At 40.9% G+C, this 18,723-nt stretch overlaps 2 protein-coding genes across 3 annotated transcripts in view; one reads left to right on the top strand and one right to left on the bottom strand.

The window, feature by feature from the left end:
• The first annotated feature begins 1,969 nt into the window (after positions 1-1,969).
• Positions 1,970-5,904, top strand: LOC310939264 (ankyrin repeat and SOCS box protein 12-like). 2 transcript variants are annotated; one of them, XM_083903971.1, is made up of 3 exons: positions 1,970-2,015; positions 3,504-4,274; positions 5,648-5,904. In XM_083903971.1, exons 2-3 carry the CDS (start codon positions 3,512-3,514, stop codon positions 5,797-5,799), a joined length of 915 nt encoding a protein of 304 aa, XP_083760097.1. In that variant the 5' UTR covers positions 1,970-2,015; positions 3,504-3,511; the 3' UTR covers positions 5,800-5,904. The 2 variants fall into 2 exon arrangements, with proteins under 2 accessions (XP_083760097.1, XP_083760096.1); XM_083903970.1 differs by having other exon boundaries at positions 1,977-2,011.
• A 967-nt stretch (positions 5,905-6,871) lies between these two features.
• The window catches only part of slc39a11 (solute carrier family 39, member 11), a gene marked incomplete at its 5' end in the record, with an annotated part of 98,867 nt that continues 87,015 nt past the window's right edge, over positions 6,872-18,723 (bottom strand). Inside the window, 4 exons of the mRNA XM_083904045.1 lie at positions 6,872-6,991; positions 7,092-7,250; positions 7,344-7,442; positions 8,339-8,408. Of these exons, the coding sequence (XP_083760171.1) occupies positions 6,913-6,991; positions 7,092-7,250; positions 7,344-7,442; positions 8,339-8,408 (407 nt within the window). The 3' untranslated portion in view covers positions 6,872-6,912. The remainder of the gene's footprint in view (positions 6,992-7,091; positions 7,251-7,343; positions 7,443-8,338; positions 8,409-18,723) is intronic.

The raw sequence follows: 18,723 nt of genomic DNA, 5'->3' as shown, positions 1-18,723 counted from the left end.
CTCTGACTCTCAGTGCCTGGTTGAACTTCTTCTACTGTTGTCTCTGGGCAACAGCTTTAGACACAGAGTGGACAGAGGAGGCCAGAGCTGCTCATTACCATGTGAAAGAAAATGCTCAGAGTCAGTCAGTCAGAGTCAGCGAGGGGAAGGTCACAGCAAACACACAATAAAAGACTCACAAACCACCGAGTCACTAAGGAGTAAATGTGGCTTTTATTTTGTATTCTAGAGGAATCAGTGTCTGATTCTGGGTTTTCTGGTCCTCACTGCGACTTCATCACTCACCGAACAAAGACACACACACACACACACACACACACACACACACACACACACACACACACACACACACACACACACACACACACACACACACACACACACACACACACACACACACACATTCTTGTACTTGCTGCATACTGAGGACCAGGTAAAAGTGCTGACAAAGTGAGGAACAGCATTTCCACTTCATAAATTAACACAATTACAAATATCTACTTCATGAATGACATCTACAAAGAACTACTGGACAAAAACGGCATACTATACTATGTCGTCCAAATTTGAAAAGAAAAAAATGTACCCAAAATGTGACAAAAACGTTGTACGATATTGTCGTACAAAATTTGAAAAAAAAAATTTTTTTACCCAAAATTGTTGGTCCAAAATTTGAAAAAAATGTTTGACAAAAAAAAAAAAATTTGGTCCAAAATTTGAAAAAATTGTTTGACAAAAAATTTGGAAAAATATGTTTGACAAAAAATTTGGAAAAATATGTTTGACAAAAAGAAGTAACTTGCTTGAGAAGTAACTTTTTGTCAAATGTTTGACAAAAAGTTTTGAAAAAAAAATTGAAAAAATTTTGAAAAAAATGTTGGTCCAACATTTGTCAAAAACGTCCAAAATTTGATTTTTTTTTTTACAAATTGAGTATAGCATGTTATAGCAACCTAAGGAAGTGATTTCAATGAAAACAAAGTGAGGACCGGCCAAAATGTCCTCACTCCATAGAAATGACCTCACTTTGTTGGTTAAAAACCCTCACTGGTCCTCGGTATGCCGCAACTACAAGAACACACACACACACACACACACAGTTGTAAAAGAAAGGATGCCATCTGCGTTGCCTGGAGAGAGGACACAGATAAAGCTGAAGGCAGCGATAAGGTGAACATTGCTGTGAGCCGTCGCTCTGTTGCTATGGAGACTATTGTAGTTTTTCTTATATTCACGAGAGACTCAGCATCAGGTTAGGATTAAGATTATTTATTTACACTGATTATTGACACGGATTAATCGTCAAAAATATTACTATTTCCCTACTTCAGTGCACATTTATGCTAGTTTAATATGCAGTACATAAAAACTAAACAATTTAATAGATAGTTTTTCGGTGGGTCACATTTAAAAACTACTTTTAAAGTTAATTTGATCTAGTAAAATTTGACATTATACACTTAAGTGAACTTAAGTGAAATAAATTACCATCTTTAAAAAGAGCCTCGTAAAAAACAACAACATAAAACTGTGTGAATTAATAAAAGAAAAAACGAGAGTGTTACGTTTTAAAATTAGTCTTCAATTATATTTTTATTTTGCCAGTTTGCGTCTGTATGCATTTCATTTTATTATAAACACGATAAAATAACATACATTGATGATAAATGTGGTTTTGTATTGGCTTGTATAGCGGGTTAGAATTAATTAAAATTATTTAATTATTTAACTGTGATTTAATACATAAAAAAACATGAATGTTCATCGTGAAGTTTTAAAAATGAGTTTTCAATAAATGTATGATTTAATTTTTTATTCTGCACGTTTAAGTCTTTTTGAATTGAATTTTATTATTTTTATTCGTTGTTTTGTTTTGAACAAACTGACTTGTGTGTAATTGTAGCGGCGGGACGCCAGGGGGCAGCAGCGCCGCGGTGACCTGAATACTCCACAAACCAAACGCGGAAGAGAAGAAGCGGAAGATGAAGGCAGCAGCTTTTGATGACAGATCGTAGGTAAGCGAATATGATAACACGAAGAAAACACACTTTAATCACCACTTTATCGTCCCGTAGTCGATTTGAGGCGAAGAAAAGCGACGTTTGTACCGAAAATGTGCCGTTTCACGTCGAACCGTTTGTAAATACGGCCGTCTTAATCCGTCCTACATGGATAAACACGAACGAACCCCAGATACGGAACGTTATACTGAACGTGAACATCGAGATTTAATAGGAAGCTTTTGTACAGTAATGTACAATTTAAACACGTAATTAGTTTTAAATCAGCTTTTTCTTTCGTTCGGCGTCAATTTAATCCATTAAGCTGGGATACAAATGTCTTTTCTTCTCATCCTTGTTACGTCAGGGCGACGCTGTGCGAAATGTCAACAGTTACAGAAATTCTAAGTTTACTGATTCATTTTACAGAATTAATGTAGTCATTGGACGCCGAATGTAAGCTAACACTTTAATTATCCACGGTGAACAAAAATTATTTGTTGTTTGGTTGCGTAGTTTAGTGGGCGACTTATTTAACATTAAATTGTACATTTTTACATATAGGGTTCGGCGTGATTGCCAGGATAGAGGCTGAAATGCTTTCTCCTTTGTGTATCTCAGCCTCTCAGGCACGTTAGAGATTTTTAAGAGACATTTACATGCATTAACTTTCAGAAATCTGTTTTTAACTTCAACTTTTCAGCCTCATTCAAAAGCTACACTGTACATTATTACACAGGTTTAATATCTCTGCAAAAGTCATTTAAAGGTGCATTATGTAATGAATCTAAAGCAACTGGCCATAAAATCCTCCTTATATGTCACAGAGACTCAGGAATAATGTTCACATAAACTGAACTCACCAACAACAACAGTACAGACAAAATATTTGCATTAGAAAAATACATTTTGCAGACTGCAAATCATGTTTACGTTTTGAAATCATGTTTTGACATGTGGCGCCACCTACCGCCGTCTACCAATCATTGCAGTCAGTAGAGTCTCAGCTGCTGAGCAACCACGGGTTGCCAGTTACGTCAGAAAACGAAATCTAAAAGACCTCGGTATTTTGAATTTGAATGTAGTAACCGTTTTTGGCCACATTTTTACATATGGCACCTTTAAGGCTTTATTCTTGTAATTTTACAACTTTATTCTTGTAATAGTACGACTTTATTCTCATAATGTTACGACTTTATTCTCGTAACTTTACAACTTCATTCTGGTAATTTTACGACTTTATTCTTGTCATTTTACAACTTTATTCTCGTCATTTTACAACTTTATTCTTGTAATATTACACTTTATTCTTGTAATTTAATGACTTTATTCTTGTAATATTACGACTTTATTCTTGTAATATAATAACTTTATTCTTGTAATTTTACAACTTTATTCTGGTAATGTTACGACTTTATTCTCATAACATACGACTTTATTATTGTAATATTATGACTTACATATGGCGCCTTTAACGCCTGTGCATCTGTTGACGTCTCTCAGCAGGTTCTATGCTCCGCTTACGAACTTCTGACGAAGAAGAAAGGAGCGGAGAGATTTCCCTGCTCAGACGAGCGGTGTTACAAAACGATGACACAGTCCTCGATGAGATGCTCTGCCAAGAAATCTACAAGAAGGTCATCAACTGCAGAGGTGGCTGGGGCATCGCGGGCACGCCGCTGCACGCCGCCGTGTCCAAAGGACACCTCAGCTGCCTGCAGGTCCTGCTGGCCCACGGTGCACTAGTGGACTGCGCGGACGTCAAGGCTCAGACGCCGCTCTTTGCAGCCGTGCGCGGGAAATACCTGGACTGCGTCTTAGCTCTGCTGGGAGCCGGCGCCGACCCCAACGGGAACTCGTCCAACAACTGCTCGCCGGTCCTCACAGCGGCTCGCGAGGGCGACGCGGAGATCCTGAAGGAACTGCTCAAACGCGGCGCGGCGGTGAACTCTCGCTCCAAGGTCCTGATCTGGACCTCCGTCGCCAGGGTGTCGAGCGGCCCGCTGTACCTGGCCGCCGTATACGGACACATGAGGTGCTTCAAGCTGCTGCTCCTGTACGGCGCCGACCCCGATTACAACTGCACCGACGCCAAGCTGCTGAGTTCTATCAAGCAGCCAAAGACTGTGCTGGAGATGTGCCTGAGGCACGGCTGCGGCGTGGAGTACATCCAGCTGCTCATCGACTTCGGCGCCAACGTCTACCTGCCCACGCTGATCATCGAGAAGTCCACGAAGCAGAACGAGGCCGTGGAGCTGCTTCTGCGGGAAAGAGGTGACCGAGGAAAAACCAGCTCTCACTGCATGGCTCCCTGAAGGATGGTTTTAAAACGAAACAAAAAATGTCAAAGATGACAATTATACATGAGGATATTTCCTGGTTTCTTTGCCTCTGGTGGTGGGTGCGCTAACCTAGTGACGACTGACCGGAGAAATATGCACGCGACATCGCGACGTCATGTTTACGCGACACGACACCGGTGCCCAGGCACCGTTTACCAGTTAGCTCCGTTAGCTTCTTTAGCGTCGTTAGCGCGCCTACAGTCGAACTGGAGCGGTGTGTTTATTAAACGAAAAGAGCAGCGCTAACAAATAACCAGCACACCTGTGTTACTGCGTATGTGTGCCTCTGTTTTTAAAGTTTAGCGTTACTTTAGAGACTCATTTTAACAATCCGGAGTCACGTTTAACGTCATGGAAACACGTCGTGCGTAAATGTTGACGCCGTTAGCCGCCGCTATCGCGTTAACGCGCCCAGCGCTACATATTTCACAACTATAAAGACCAATTACCGAATCGGATCATTCAAAACAAAGACCGATTCATCTGTAGTAATCATTACTTGCAGCCCTTAAGGTTTATTTACTTAAAACCAAAACTGCCTTTTTTCCCCTGAAATTTAGTCGTTATTTCCGAGAACTGCCAACAAAACCATGAGCCAAAAGTTAGGGAATTTCAAATAAAGCAAGGTTTAACGCCACTTTTTTCCTCGTCCGATATCGCGAACAAAATCGGCGGGACACGGACATATTTACATGTTTTAAAACTATTAAACCGGATGCATTTATCAACAAGCCGTAACCTGTCATTACGAAAACACAATCTTCTAAATAGTGCTGGGCGCGTTAACCCGATAGCTGCGGTTCCATGATGACTGACCTGAAAAAGATGCGCGTGACGTCATGTTTACGCGACTCCCGATTGCTTAAATGAGTCTCTAAAGTAACGCTAAACTTTAAAAACAGAGGCGCACATACGCAGTACACGGGTACGCTGGTTATTTGTAGCGCTGCTCTTTTAGTTTAATAAACAGACCGCTCCAGTTCGACTGTAGGCGCGCTAACGGCGCTAAAGGAGCTAATGCAGCTCACGGAGCTAACTGGTAAACGGTGCCTGGACTGTTGTGTCGTGCCACATAAACATGATGTAACGCGTCTTTTTCCGGTCAGTCGTCATGCGTTAACGTAGTGCCCAGCACTAGTTCTAAAGGAATTTTAGTACTTTTTCCAACTGTCATTGATTCTACAGTCAGATCTTGTCCACTTCCACACCTACATCACAAAAAGAACAGTCTATTGTGTGTCATTCATTGTGCTCCGTCTCTGTTTTTACCTCCTCCTCCTCTTCCTCTTCCTTCCGTGTCCGCAGCGAACCCGAAAACGTTGACGTCTCAGTGCCGCCTCGCCGTGCGACGCCATCTCGAGAAGATCGACAAGATCCACTGCATGGAGGAGCTGGAGATGCCGACGAGACTCGTCCACTTCCTGCAGCACAAACCTGCCCCGCCCACCGCTCTGTAGCTCGCTAACGACACGTGCACTCATTTTGTTTTTGTTTGTTTTTTTGTTTTGTTTTAGCCACAGTTAAAGAGTTTGTTTGACCAACAGATTACGAGCCAACTTTTGTCTCTCTGGTTTTAAACGTTTCCTGTTTCATCGATGTGTTGTTCTGCATTAAATGTGAGGATAAACAGTGTATGTGAGTGTGTGTGTGATTTAGAGCTGCTGGAGGAAATCACATGGTCATCATGTGATAAAGTTAGTAAAGCCTAATAATAAAAACATAATCGTGTATTAACACCTCAACTCAAAAACAAACAAATGTTAAGACACGTTTTCTGAATCCCAGACTTTGTGCGATCATTGCGTAAGTTGAGCGTTAGTTAAGAAGTGTGTTTCAAGGGCAATAAATCACATTGCATTTTCATTTATTTGCAGGATTCGAGCGTTTTCATTCGTCGTGCATCGTCACATTATTAGCTACCGTAGCGCTAGCGCTTGCTATTCGGAGAGAGAAGCGTGTTCCACTGTGATGACGAGTAAGACAAAAACAAACATCGTTTTCTGGAGAACGTGACCTGAAGGTTGCAATCTGCACCCTCACCACTAGATGGCACTAAATCCTACACAAAAATGGTGAGGATGGATTTGGTTGTTTAATTATATAAATACTTCACACGTAATTCAGCATTTAAATAATTAGGCACGGACAGAAATGTGTGATTCTACAGACTATTAGCTGAACAAAAAGCATATAAACGTCAAAATAAGAGCACAATGATTGGATGAAGTCTCTGGTCGTCATTATACCATAATCAAAAAAAAATAAAAATTGATTTAATTTGAGGTCCCGTAATCAAGAAAAATCTAACACCAGAGTTCAAGTATTTCAAGAGGAAATTAAAAACGGCAACAAACAAACAACATTTATAAAACATTGAGCCGCTCTGCGATCCCGAGCTCTGAAGTCGTTCCGTAAAAAAAGGTCAAAGTTCAAGTGCAGTCGTCCTGACGTGTTTTTTACCAAACTGCTGCGCTGCAATTAAAGCAACAGTGAGACATAAAACACCTTATTTGGTCCCTTTTTGTTTGTTTTTTAAAGCCCGAGGTCATGTCCGGCTCTGACCTCTGACCTCAGCCCAGGCCCACGTCCAACGACATCATCACCACGAAGCCCACGATGGACGTCCACGACGCTAGCTTACCGTTTCCGCTGATAGCAGCAGCAGCAGTGGAGAAAACAAAAAAAAAAGTGAGTCGTCGCACGTTTGTTGGCGTCATTCCTCCCTTTTAATCAAAACCTCTTGCGTTACCTGAGCTGAGCTTCCGGGATGATGTCATCGACCACCACGTAGACCATGGCGCCGGCGGCGAACGCCAACGCGTACGGCAACAGGGGCTCCGCCAGGACGACGGCGATGGCGCCCAGCATCCCGGCGATGGGCTCCACCATTCCGCTCAACTGACCGTACCTGAAGAAGACATTTAAACATTAAAACATCTAAACATCCGGACTTTTTTTTTGGATTTATTTACAGTCGCTGTTTTTTTTTTTGTTTTCCTACCAGAAGGACCTCCACATCGAGACCCCTGAACCCCGCAGTGGCAAACTCACTGCTAAGCCTTCTGGGAAATTCTGGATGCCGATACCGATGGCCAGATTTCTGAGGGAGTCATAAACATTTTTTTTACTGACAGTACCTCTATTGAACCACCAGATGTCAGCAGAACATCACACAGTCCATCCTAACATGTTTTTTATGGATTTATTTATAATAATGTCTTTTTATCACACATTTGAACATCTAAACAGCTGTTTGACATTTATATACTTCAATAATTCTCTACTAATTTCATCTGAGGATCCAAAATATGAAAATATTCTGTTTGTTTTGTCTTCACAGCAGCTTAAAATACCCTTTTTTCTGGATCAAATCATGTGTTTCATCTTTATAATATGTGTTTTATGGCCCGTTTATGATAATTGTTGTTTTATCCTGTATATCTGTATTCATTTACGCTTTATTTATGCTAACAGACCACTTGCTCCATAGAATTTATTCAGAATCTTTTGATTTCAAGTGAAAATAAATCAATTTAATACAGTACAAACTTGATTTTCACCTCACAGGACGAAGCAAACTAGCAACATTTCTTGTTTTAATTTAATTTTATTTCCCAAAGTGTCATAAAAAAAACTTTTGGAAGCATTTTGCTGAAAGTTTCCCGTTTGGTCAAATCACAGTTTGTTCCCAGCGTCACCAGAGGAGGTCAGCAATGTGGCGGAGTAACCACTAGGTGTCAGCAGTACACAGCACAGATATATAACCATTTATCACAGGGAAACGAACCAAAATGTTTACCAAATATCAGTTGTATTGGATCTGAATCTAAGAAGACTACTTTGAATTTGACACCTAATCCCAGGATTAAGTTTGTCCACTGTTATTGATCGGCCTCTTAGCTCAACTTTCTTTACCGTCGTTGAATATAATAAACACAAATAACCGAGCACAGAAATGAAATAAACCTCGACATTTACCTCGACACTAAGTCTTACCTGGCGCTCTCAAAAGTAGCAGATGGCGTCTTTCCGATGGCTCCGAATCCAACTCCCACAGCCAGGCCCTCTGCGGATGAAAATACACACAAATAAAATAAATAACTAGTGCAGAAAACAAGGAATGTCAAGAAATCTACTCTTATTCTGGGATCTCGTTCTCCCTCCCTATCTCGCTCTCTCTGTGATGTACTTACAGAGACCTCCATCTCAGAGTTCTACTTCGACTCGGGCAATGTTTCTGCGCATGAAAGCTACGAGTGAAGTGTCAGCCTCCCCCAAAAATACATCTGCACAGGCAGCGCTTGTGAAATGTACACAACTGATGATGATGATGATGCCGTCTCGCTGGGAGCAAATATAAAAACGGGTTTTCCTTCGCTTATCAGGGGACGAGGGGTGAAGGGGAGGAGATAGATGCTGGGAAGAGTCTGCTCAAAAGTCTGAGAGTCTCATACAACACATTTATAATGATGTGTTTCCAACTGTAACATCGCACTGGGTTTTCTACCACGTTTCACCACAGCAGCAGCAGCAGCAGCAGCAGCAGCAGCAGCAGCAGCAGCATCATCAGCAGCAGCAGCAGCAGCAGCAGCAGCAGCAGCAGCAGCAGCAGCAGCAGCAGCATGTGGAAATGTTTCTGTTTCATTTTGACCAGAAATAATATTGGTTCCTCACGCTGACATTTGATAAGAGAAGCGAAGAGAAAAGGTTAAGAGGAGAGAAAATAGAAGAGAAGAGAGAGAAGAAAAGAACAGAGAAGATAAGAGAGAAGAGATTAGAGAGGAGAGAGAAAGGGAAGAGAAAAGAGAGAAGATGAGAGAGAAAACAGAAGAAAGAAGAGAGAAGATAAGAGGAGAGAAAAGAAAAGAGAATGGAGTAGAAAAGAGGAGCGAAGAGAAGAGAAGAAGAGAAGAAACGAAGAGAGAAGAGGAGATAAGAGAGAAAAGAGAAGAGAAGAAACAAAGAGGAGATAAGAGAGAAAAAAGAGAAAAAAAGAAGAAAATAAGAGAAGATAAGAGAGAAAAAAGAAGATAAGAGAAAAGAGAAGAGAAGAGAGAAGAAAAGAGAAGAGAAGAAAAGATAAGAGAGAAAAGAGAAGAAGAGATTAGAGAGGAGAGAGAAAGGGAAGAGAAAAGAGAGAAGAGGGGAGAAGAAAAGAAGAGAAGATGAGAGAGAAAACAGAAGAAAGAAGAGAGAAGATAAGAGGAGAGAAAAGAGAAGAGAATGGAGAAGAAAAGGGGAGAGAAGACAAGACAGAAGAGAGAAAAGAGAGAAGATGAAGAAAAGAAGGAGATAAGAGAGAAAAGAGAAGATAAGAGAGAAAGGAGAAGAGAAGAAACGAAGAGAGAAGAGGAGATAAGAGAGAAAAGAGAAGAGAAAAAAAGAAGAAAATAAGAGAGGAAAAAGAAGAAAAGGAGAAGAGAAGAAAAGAGAAGAGAGAAAATAGAAGATAAGAGAAAATAGAAGAGAGAAAAGAGGAGAGAAGAAAAGAGAAAAAAGGAGAAGAAGATAATCCCAGCAGACAAACAGTTGCAGGTTAATCCACGATTTCACGATGGTCACTTTAAATCCTTCCATTTCATGATTCCTCATGTCCTCTCTCCTCCACTCAAGCAGAACTTGTTCCCTCCTTCTCCTTCTCCTCTTCCTCTCTTCTTCTTCCTCTTCCTCCTCCTCATCATCGAGGACCTTCCAATTCATTAAATGCACCTTGAGGGGCCAAGGAGAGAGGAGAGAGGAGAGAGGAGGCTCCAGAGGAGGAGGATTTACGGAGGCTACGAACGCAGCGGTGTGTCCTCCTCAGAAATGTGTTTTATTGAGCCTTTGAATAACCCTAACTTAAGTGTTGCAGTCCCAAGCGTCACCATTAGATGTCACTAATACCCACACTCAAGACTTTAACATGAAGTGATTCAATGGAAGTTTCCTCCAACTCTTGATTTAACACCTGATAAACCTCACACATGGACATTCTTCATTCCTGAGCTTCATCTCCTCAGTTGGAAGCTAAGACGCAAGAAGAAGACGCCACGTGAAGGACGAGGGGTGCTCTTTTGATGATGTGAAAATGTGGTTTTAAAAAGAGGAGAGAAGAAAGCCATCAATGATAACCCGGAGAAACCATCACTCACCAGAGGGGGTGCCTTGCATGTTTTAGATGCTACAAAGGGTAATTAGCAGGCTTTTGTGGAGCTTGTTGATGAAGTGAATATTTGAATCAGGTTTGATTAAGCAGGGAAACATCTGAGGGCGCTTTCACACCGATAGTACGATTGCTTTGGTCTGCACCATACTGCACCATAGTGGACTGCAAAATAGACCGCAAACATCATCGGTAGCGGAACCAGACTAATCCCCAACGTCCACCGGGCACGTCAGCGTTGGTGCGCCCGGCGGAAATTCGGGCCGTATCTCGTCTCATACCCATAATGCATTGAGATTGATATACCGTTTAGTCCCATTTGGTTTGGTTGCTTTCACACCAGATGAACCGTACCAAAGTAGGTCAGATAATGACCTGCCTGAAGGGGTGGTCTCAGACCGCTTGATTTGGCGCGCACCGAAGTACCGAGATTGCATTCACACCTACGCAAATGAACCGCACCGAGGGACCAAAGACGTTTGGTGCGTACCAAAATACTGCAGGTGTGAAAGCACCCTAAAACATGCAGGGTAGTAGGTCCCTGAGGACCAGGATTGGGAAACGCTGGTCTAAAACACCAACACTTAGCCGTCCTACGATGCTGGTGAACAAAAGTGACCGGAACAACCCATCAAATCCACAAATCGGGTGGAACCAACAACCTGAAACGGAGTTTCCAGCCTTCAGAGAAGAATTCAGAGAAGGACTCAAACTCAAGAGAGTCAACGACTGAAGATGACGACGATGACGCCGGAACGGCCGAGAGCCTTCGCAGACGCGAGCATGACAAAAGGTCATCGTGGTAGGTTTTGTAATATTGCTCTCTCAGTTTCATTCTGTGTACACACACACACACACACACACACACACACACACACACACACATTCTTGTACTTGCTGCATACTGAGGACCAGCATTTCCACTTTATAAATCAACACAATTCCAAATATCTACTTCATGAATGACAAAAAAAAAATTGGAACCGAAATTTTTGGTCAAGAATTTGAAAAAAAAATTGATGCAAAATGATTTGTCAAAAATGTGAAAAAAAATTGGACGGAAAATTTTTGGTCCAAAATTTGAAAAAAAAATTGGACGGAAAATTTTTGATCCAAAATTTGGAAAAAAATTTTTTACCCAAAATATTTGGTCCAAAATTTAAAAAAAGAATTGATGCAAAATTTTTGGTCCAAAATTTGAAAAAAAAATTGGACCCAAAATGTTTGGTCCAAAATCTGGAAAAAAAATTGACAAAAAAATTGATGCAAAATTCTTGGTCCAAAACTTGAAAAAAAAATTGACGCAAAATGTTTGGTCCAAAATTTGACACAAAAAGTCATACTATATACTATGTCGTCCAAAATTTGAATTTTTTTTTTTTTTGACAGATTGAGTATAGCATGTTATATCAACCTAAGGAAGTGATTTCAATGAAAACAAAGTGAGGACCGGCCAAAATGTCCTCACTCCGTAAAAATTACCTCACTTTGTTGGTTAAAAACCCTCACTGGTCCTCAGTATGCTGCAAGTACAAGAACACACACACACACACACACACACACACACACACTCTGGTTACACACTTCCTCTGATACGGCGAGTGTCTCATTTGCAAAAGCCTGTCATGGAAACGTCACGTACGCACCGATCATAATAAAAGTGGAAAAGGTCAGAGTGTGTGTGGGAGGACGGGGGTTAGGGTAAGGCTACCGCTACTTCCCCTTAGCTAACGTTAAAAACAAGAAGAGAGCAACCTCACTTCCTGTTTTGTGGTTTGTGTCAAGACTAATAGGAATCCTCCACAGATGAAATCATCCCAAGAAAACAGAAAGCACCCATGAATTAATTTTTTGTAGCCAAAACCAAGAGATTCATAAAAGAACGCGGACAATTCTTCACTTTCGTTAGCATTTGTATCGTCAGGCTTGTAGCAACAACAACAACAAACTTTATTCTGCTCAGCTATTTTGAAATATTCTACCGACTCGCTCCACGATGCAATATTTATAACCTACACCAACGGCTGTGAGCCAAGAGCTACAACAGAGCGTGAGATCCGTGTCCCGAAGACCAGACGTCCTCCAAGAGTGCAAATTTACAAGAATACCAAGAAAACACCATCGCAGTCGTCTTGGTGGAAAACTATAATACGGTCTGCTCTTCTGGATTAAAGGTAAGGTCTTTCCAAACACCTGTGCTAACCCCCCTCGCTACACGAGCTGGGGATTTTGGGAGTGTTTTTACACATCCATCAAACTGAGTTCAGGGTTAGCAAGGGAGCGCTAAACATCCCAAAAAAAAAGATGGTCAGACTTTTTCCCAACAAAGAATCCTGTTGTAGTGTCCTTCAAGCAAGATTTTGACATGAATACTGGATGAAGTGCTGTATTATTAAAACAAAAGCGTACCTGTAGCTTCCTCCTGACAGTCAACAAGAAAGTGACACGTCAGAAGAGGACGATGTGACTTGTCTTCAACATCCAAAACACCAGGATCCTTTCTTTTTTGTCCATTTTTTGACCCCATTCAGTCAATTCTCTATCCTCTTGCCTTGGTATCAGATTACATTATTCAACACAGGGTTTTATCTAAAGAAACTAGCATCATAAATGCTATGTGAAGGTAGCAACGCTGGTCTGTTCAATGACTTTAGATCAACTCTCTGACTTCTCCTGAAGGCCCAACAAGAGTTACTCAGTATCTCAGCAAACACAGTCAACCAACTGTTTGACCCAACACACCTCACTTCCTCTGCCCTTCAGAATAAGAGCCCTTGGCGTCGGCCACAACAACATCCCCGTCCAAACCTCTTGACAACAAGAGCTTATAGTTATACGGAAAAGCACAATAAAGACATTGCACTCAACTGCTTTTTACTGATTTTGTGTTATCTTTGTAAAAAATACTATAAAAAGAATACATAAAAGTTAATATTCATTCAATAGTCACGTGTGTTTTGCACAGAGATATTTACCAAAGGTTCCTCTCGTTGCTCTTTACGCTGTTGTTGTTATTGTGTTTTTTAGCGTCCTCTCCTCAGAGGGATGATTTCACTATAATCTCATGGATCGCACAAAGCACAGTGCTTTATCTCTCAATGGTTTTGCATGAAAGTAAATCCACGTAATGGTCTATTTCACTCCTGGAAAGTCAAGGAAGTGAGAACATTTACTAATATTTTAATAAGACTCCTGTGTCCCTTGAGAAGTAAAGCTGTAATGCTGAATTTACTATTGTTCATCATGTTTTTATCCCTCATTATCAACCTGAAGCATTCATTCTTCTTTCAGGATGCAGAGCCATTATTTGATTATCAGCAGCCTTTGTTTGAAAGCACTTTTCCGTACCCTGAAATAGTATTTCTCTCTCTCTCTCTCTAACTCTCACTCAGTTTTGTTAGTATTTATGCCAAGTCAGATTTCATCCTCTTCAGGTTTGGCAAAAAACAATATCTTTTTATATGGTTTATATGCGAGCGAGCAATTTTAATAACTTTCTCCACTCCACTGCGTGGCTTAAATTTGGTTACATTGCCATTTAAAAATGATAATTGTGACAATGGAAATGAGATTATGATAAAAAACAGTACATTTTGTATGTAAGAACAAAAGGTCAGAGTGGACATTGGCCCACGGGAAAACTTCACAATATCAAATATGGCCTTGTTTAAAATAAAGGTTTGGACACCTCTGGTGTAGTGGTTCACAATCAGGTCATCACATTATACTTCTCCGACTGCGTAATGCGTTATCCTTCATACTTCTGCGTCATGGACGGATACGCGCTGCAATTTCCCGCCCGATCTGTAGGGGTCGCTGCGCAAGGTTGCTGTGCTTCTGGCTACAGTGAGCAATGGCGTCCGAGAGAGAAAGACTGTTGTTGTTGTTGAAACAGTGGCCGTTTCTCACTTTTCTGTGTCACGGAACGCAGTTTTAAGATCATTTGAGGCGAGAAATTGGCCATTTAGAGTCTAAACGTGTGCCGCGTGTGTTAAGATGTGACGTATTTATAGTTTGGCAGCGACGTTGTCGGCGGGGATCGGCTCCGCCCTCTGTGGACGCTCGGTGCTCACTGTGAGCCGGCAACAGAGCAGCTTCTCTCGGCCTGTCCTGAGGACCAATCGCAGCTCTCGCCATCTCCGTTGTCCCTTGACGGAGTGACGGACACGTTTTTTTTGTGCAGTCGGAGGCGAAGCAGAGGCTCTGCGACAGCACTTTACGCAGGAGTATAAATTGGGCTTTACTCCCACAGTCCAAAAGCATGCATATGGGGATTAGGTAAATTGGACACTCTAGAGTTTGAATGGTTGTTTGTCTCTGTGATGGACTGGGCGATCTGTCCAGGTTGTGACCCCACGCCGTTCGCCCTATGTCAGCTGAGATTGGCCCTCGTGTGGAGGATAAAGCGGAATAGTAGCCTCAAATCCTGCCACTGGATAAGGAAGCAGGAAAATGTGACGACATATAATGACAACACAATGGACGGACTCCGCCGTGTAATCGTTCACTCTTCTGTGAAACGCTTTTGACAAGCGTCGCTTCCTCTTATTTCGTCTTGCGCTGTCCGTCCGTCCGTCCGTCCGTCCGTCCGTCCTTCACACAAACACGGCTCAGATCGAGCGCCGAGGTGAAAAGACCACCGTCGATCTCCTGTCAAGAAGAGCCTCTTTGAAGCTTTTGCCGTGCATTATTATTTTCAGTCTTCGACTGGAAGAGCGATGCTCGAACACGCGCTGTTGCCGCTGAGGGCTTCGATCCCCGCCGCGGCGGATCAGTGCAAAAAAAAAAAGAAAAGAAGAAGAAGAAGAAGAGCACTTACTCAACAAGTTCCCTGTGTAAAAGAAAGCTCTTTTCATCATCCCTGAATCAAACAATGGGATTATCACAAAGGTCCTCAGTGTTTGTAGCTGGGGGTAGAATTACATGATTACTGGGTGAAAATGCACTTCAAACCGGCGCTCGCTCTGTGCCAACAGTTGTGTCTGCAAAATTATACAAGAAGAGAGAGTAATGATTAAAATAGGCTTTTCAGACGACGTGCATACAGATGAGCTAATTGGTGGACGTTTCTCTTCCTTTGACGTGTCAGATTAAAAGAAACTTTAACAAACCGCGCGTGTGATACGTGATCAATCGCAGACTCGATGTTCATGATTTAATTAGATGTTGTTTACCTGCTGCACAAACACAGCAACGCAGATATAATCACTCTCTACATTAGCTCATCAAACGTGTAAAACTCGCTGCGACACATTCCCCACTAATCTGCTTAGTTGCATCTCGTAATATGACTCTAACAACGTCGCAGTCTAATGGAAATCAATCAAACAAGTGAAACCTCGTGCTCTCATTAATTCACCGCAGCGGTGAAGAATTCCAGCGTTCCGCGTTTAATCGTGGGCGGAAGAAAAAACAAGTTGAGGAAGGATTCATAATTTTCGAGAGAGACATTTTTATTCATTAACTCCTCTTTTATTATTTATTTGCCATCACCTTTGCATCACGGCTTAATTCTCCTCCGCTTTATGTGACTTTGCCGAGTGATTAAAGAACTTTTCATAATACATTACATTTTGCTCATTTGAAATAAAGGTAATGTTGCCTCAATAAGCACCAATAAATGAACCATTTAGAAAAACGAAATCTTAATATGCAATTAATATCATAGCACGGCAATAATGAAGAAATTAAAAAAAATTTTTATTGCTGCCAAACTTCAAATACATCACATGTGCAGGTTCTTGCCAGGATTTTACATTTTAAGGGGAAAATTGGCCATTCTAAGGGTTCCCAAAAGGGTAACATTGTTCTTTTTACACCATATATTCTGGTGTCACAAATATCGCCTCAGCTCGCTTGGAACCTTCATCAGAACAGGTACTAAAAAAAGTGCTAGCAGAAACGCAACCAAACCATGCCGAGGCTAGGTGAGCTGGTGGAAATATGCCATTAAGGTGGAAAGTCCCTGATTTTCTGTCCCAAAACAAAGTTTTTCCCCATTTTCATCTTGCATTATTACACAAGTAAATACAGTCAAAACACAGCTATGTTAATTGAAATTCAGCGTAACATCGTTAATTTTGTGTGTCGCCGAAAATCATAGCGCAATGGGCCGATAAGCTAGCATGCGCTAGCTAGAACTGATGTGCTCTTAAATATAGTCAAAACACAGCTACGTTAATTGAAATTTAGCGTGACATCATCAATTTTGTGTCGGCCGGAAATCATAGCGCAACGGGCCGATAAGCTAGCATGCGCTAGCTAGAACTGATGTGCTCTTAAATACACTCAAAACACAGCTACGTTTACTGAAAATTAGCATCAAGTCCTTAATTTTGTGGGTCAACCGAAAATCATAGCGCAACGGGCCGATACGCTAGCATGCGCTAGCTAGAACTGATGTGCTCTTAAATACAGTCAAAACACAGCTACGTTAATTGAAGATTAGCGTAACATCCTCAATTTTGTGGGTCGGCCGAAAATCATAGCGCAACAGGCCGATAAGCTAGCATGCGCTAGCTAGAACTTATGTGCTCTTAAATACAGTCAAAACAGCTACGTTAATTGAAAATTAGCGTAACATCCTCAATTTTGTGCAACGGGCCGATAAGCTAGCATGCGCTAGCTAGAACTTATGTGCTCTTTGAGATAATATAAGTGAGTAAGTGTGAATATTTGCTGCATTTAGTAAAAGTAAAACACACTGAAACTTGTTCTCATGTTAAAGTCTTATATATATGTATATATATATATATATATATATATATATATATATATATATATATATAAATATATATATATATAAAACGTATTACAGTGGATCAAGAACAACTTATATTTCCCTGCAGACGTGATACAAATCAGATAAAAAATCTTTTGAAGTAACACTATAGGGAAATATTTTATTGAACGCAGTGGGATGAAGAGAAGATTACAGCACTTTTACAACACACACACACACATACACACACACCCACACACGCACATGCACATTTACACTCTCTGAGTGGAATCTATAAATGCGTATCAACTCCTTGCTCTCATCCTGGTCCAAATATCCATAAAACCCCACATTTCAAGCATCTATGATGTGTAAAACAGTGGAACTCTGATGTTAATCGTCTCCCGTTTTTCGCAGTCGCTCCCAGAAAATGTGAGCAGTAACTTGTTAATGAACTTCCCCGATGATTTTTATATATCGTGTTTATTTCTGCTCCGACAGCTGCTGTTGTTCCCCTGAGCTTGATGTGTGACGTCTGGTTGACAGGTGAGGAGTCTAATTATTGGTATTGACTGAATCGCCTTTATGTAGCGTTCGATAACACAAGATTTGCTGCTTCGAGAGACTCGCACGAACTGTGTGCGTTTTTTTTGTTTTTGTTTTTTTGCCGAGTGAATAATCAAATGAGAGCTTTTGCTTCCAATGAGCAAATCAGAGCATGAACTGAGTTTCTGGAGAATCCAATACTTTCATTACCGATGGAGGCCAAGAAAAAAAAAAAACACATTTATTCTTTTCTATTCTTTACTTTTCTCACCATGACAACAACTCGAGGCGCCGCGCTAATGCAGTGAAACCATACTTGGACGAGAAAATAACAACAAACGGCTAATTAAACAGGAACTGAACATTATACAGGCATCACATCAACAACAAGTGTTGTATAATTTAGTATAAAAGTGTTAAAGGTGTGGTACGTGTCAAGAGAGGTCAGAGTGTTTCCTGTATTTTCTGATTGTGCCTTGATTAAAAAAGTAGAATATATATATATATATATATATATATATATATATATATATATATATAACCCTAACCCTAACCCACACAGTATAGCTGGTCATTAAAAGCAAAACAACAAAGCTTATGAGTTTAAAGGTGCATTATGTAATAAATCCAAAGCAACTGGCCATAAAATCCTCCTAATATGTCACAGAGACTCAGGAATAATGTTCATATAACAAACTGAACTCACCAACAACAACAGTACAGACAAAATATTTGCATTAAAAAAAATATTTTTCAGACTGCAAATCATGTTTATGTTTTGAAATCATGTTTTTTTGCATGTGGCGCCACCCCAGTCTCAGCTGCCGAGCAACCGCGGGTTGCCAGTTACGTCAGAAAACGAAACCTAAAAGACCTCGGTATTTTGAATTTGAATGTAGTAACTGTTTTTGGCCACATTCTTACATATGGCGCCTTTAAGTACATGAAATTCATAATTTGCTTTGTTTTTTT

The sequence above is a fragment of the Microchirus variegatus genome, assembly GCF_963457635.1.
Source record: "Microchirus variegatus genome assembly, chromosome: 17".
In the NCBI taxonomy this organism is placed as follows: domain Eukaryota; kingdom Metazoa; phylum Chordata; class Actinopteri; order Pleuronectiformes; family Soleidae; genus Microchirus; species Microchirus variegatus.
Note: the sequence above shows the minus strand (reverse complement) of the source record. Positions and strands in the feature narration are given on the sequence as shown.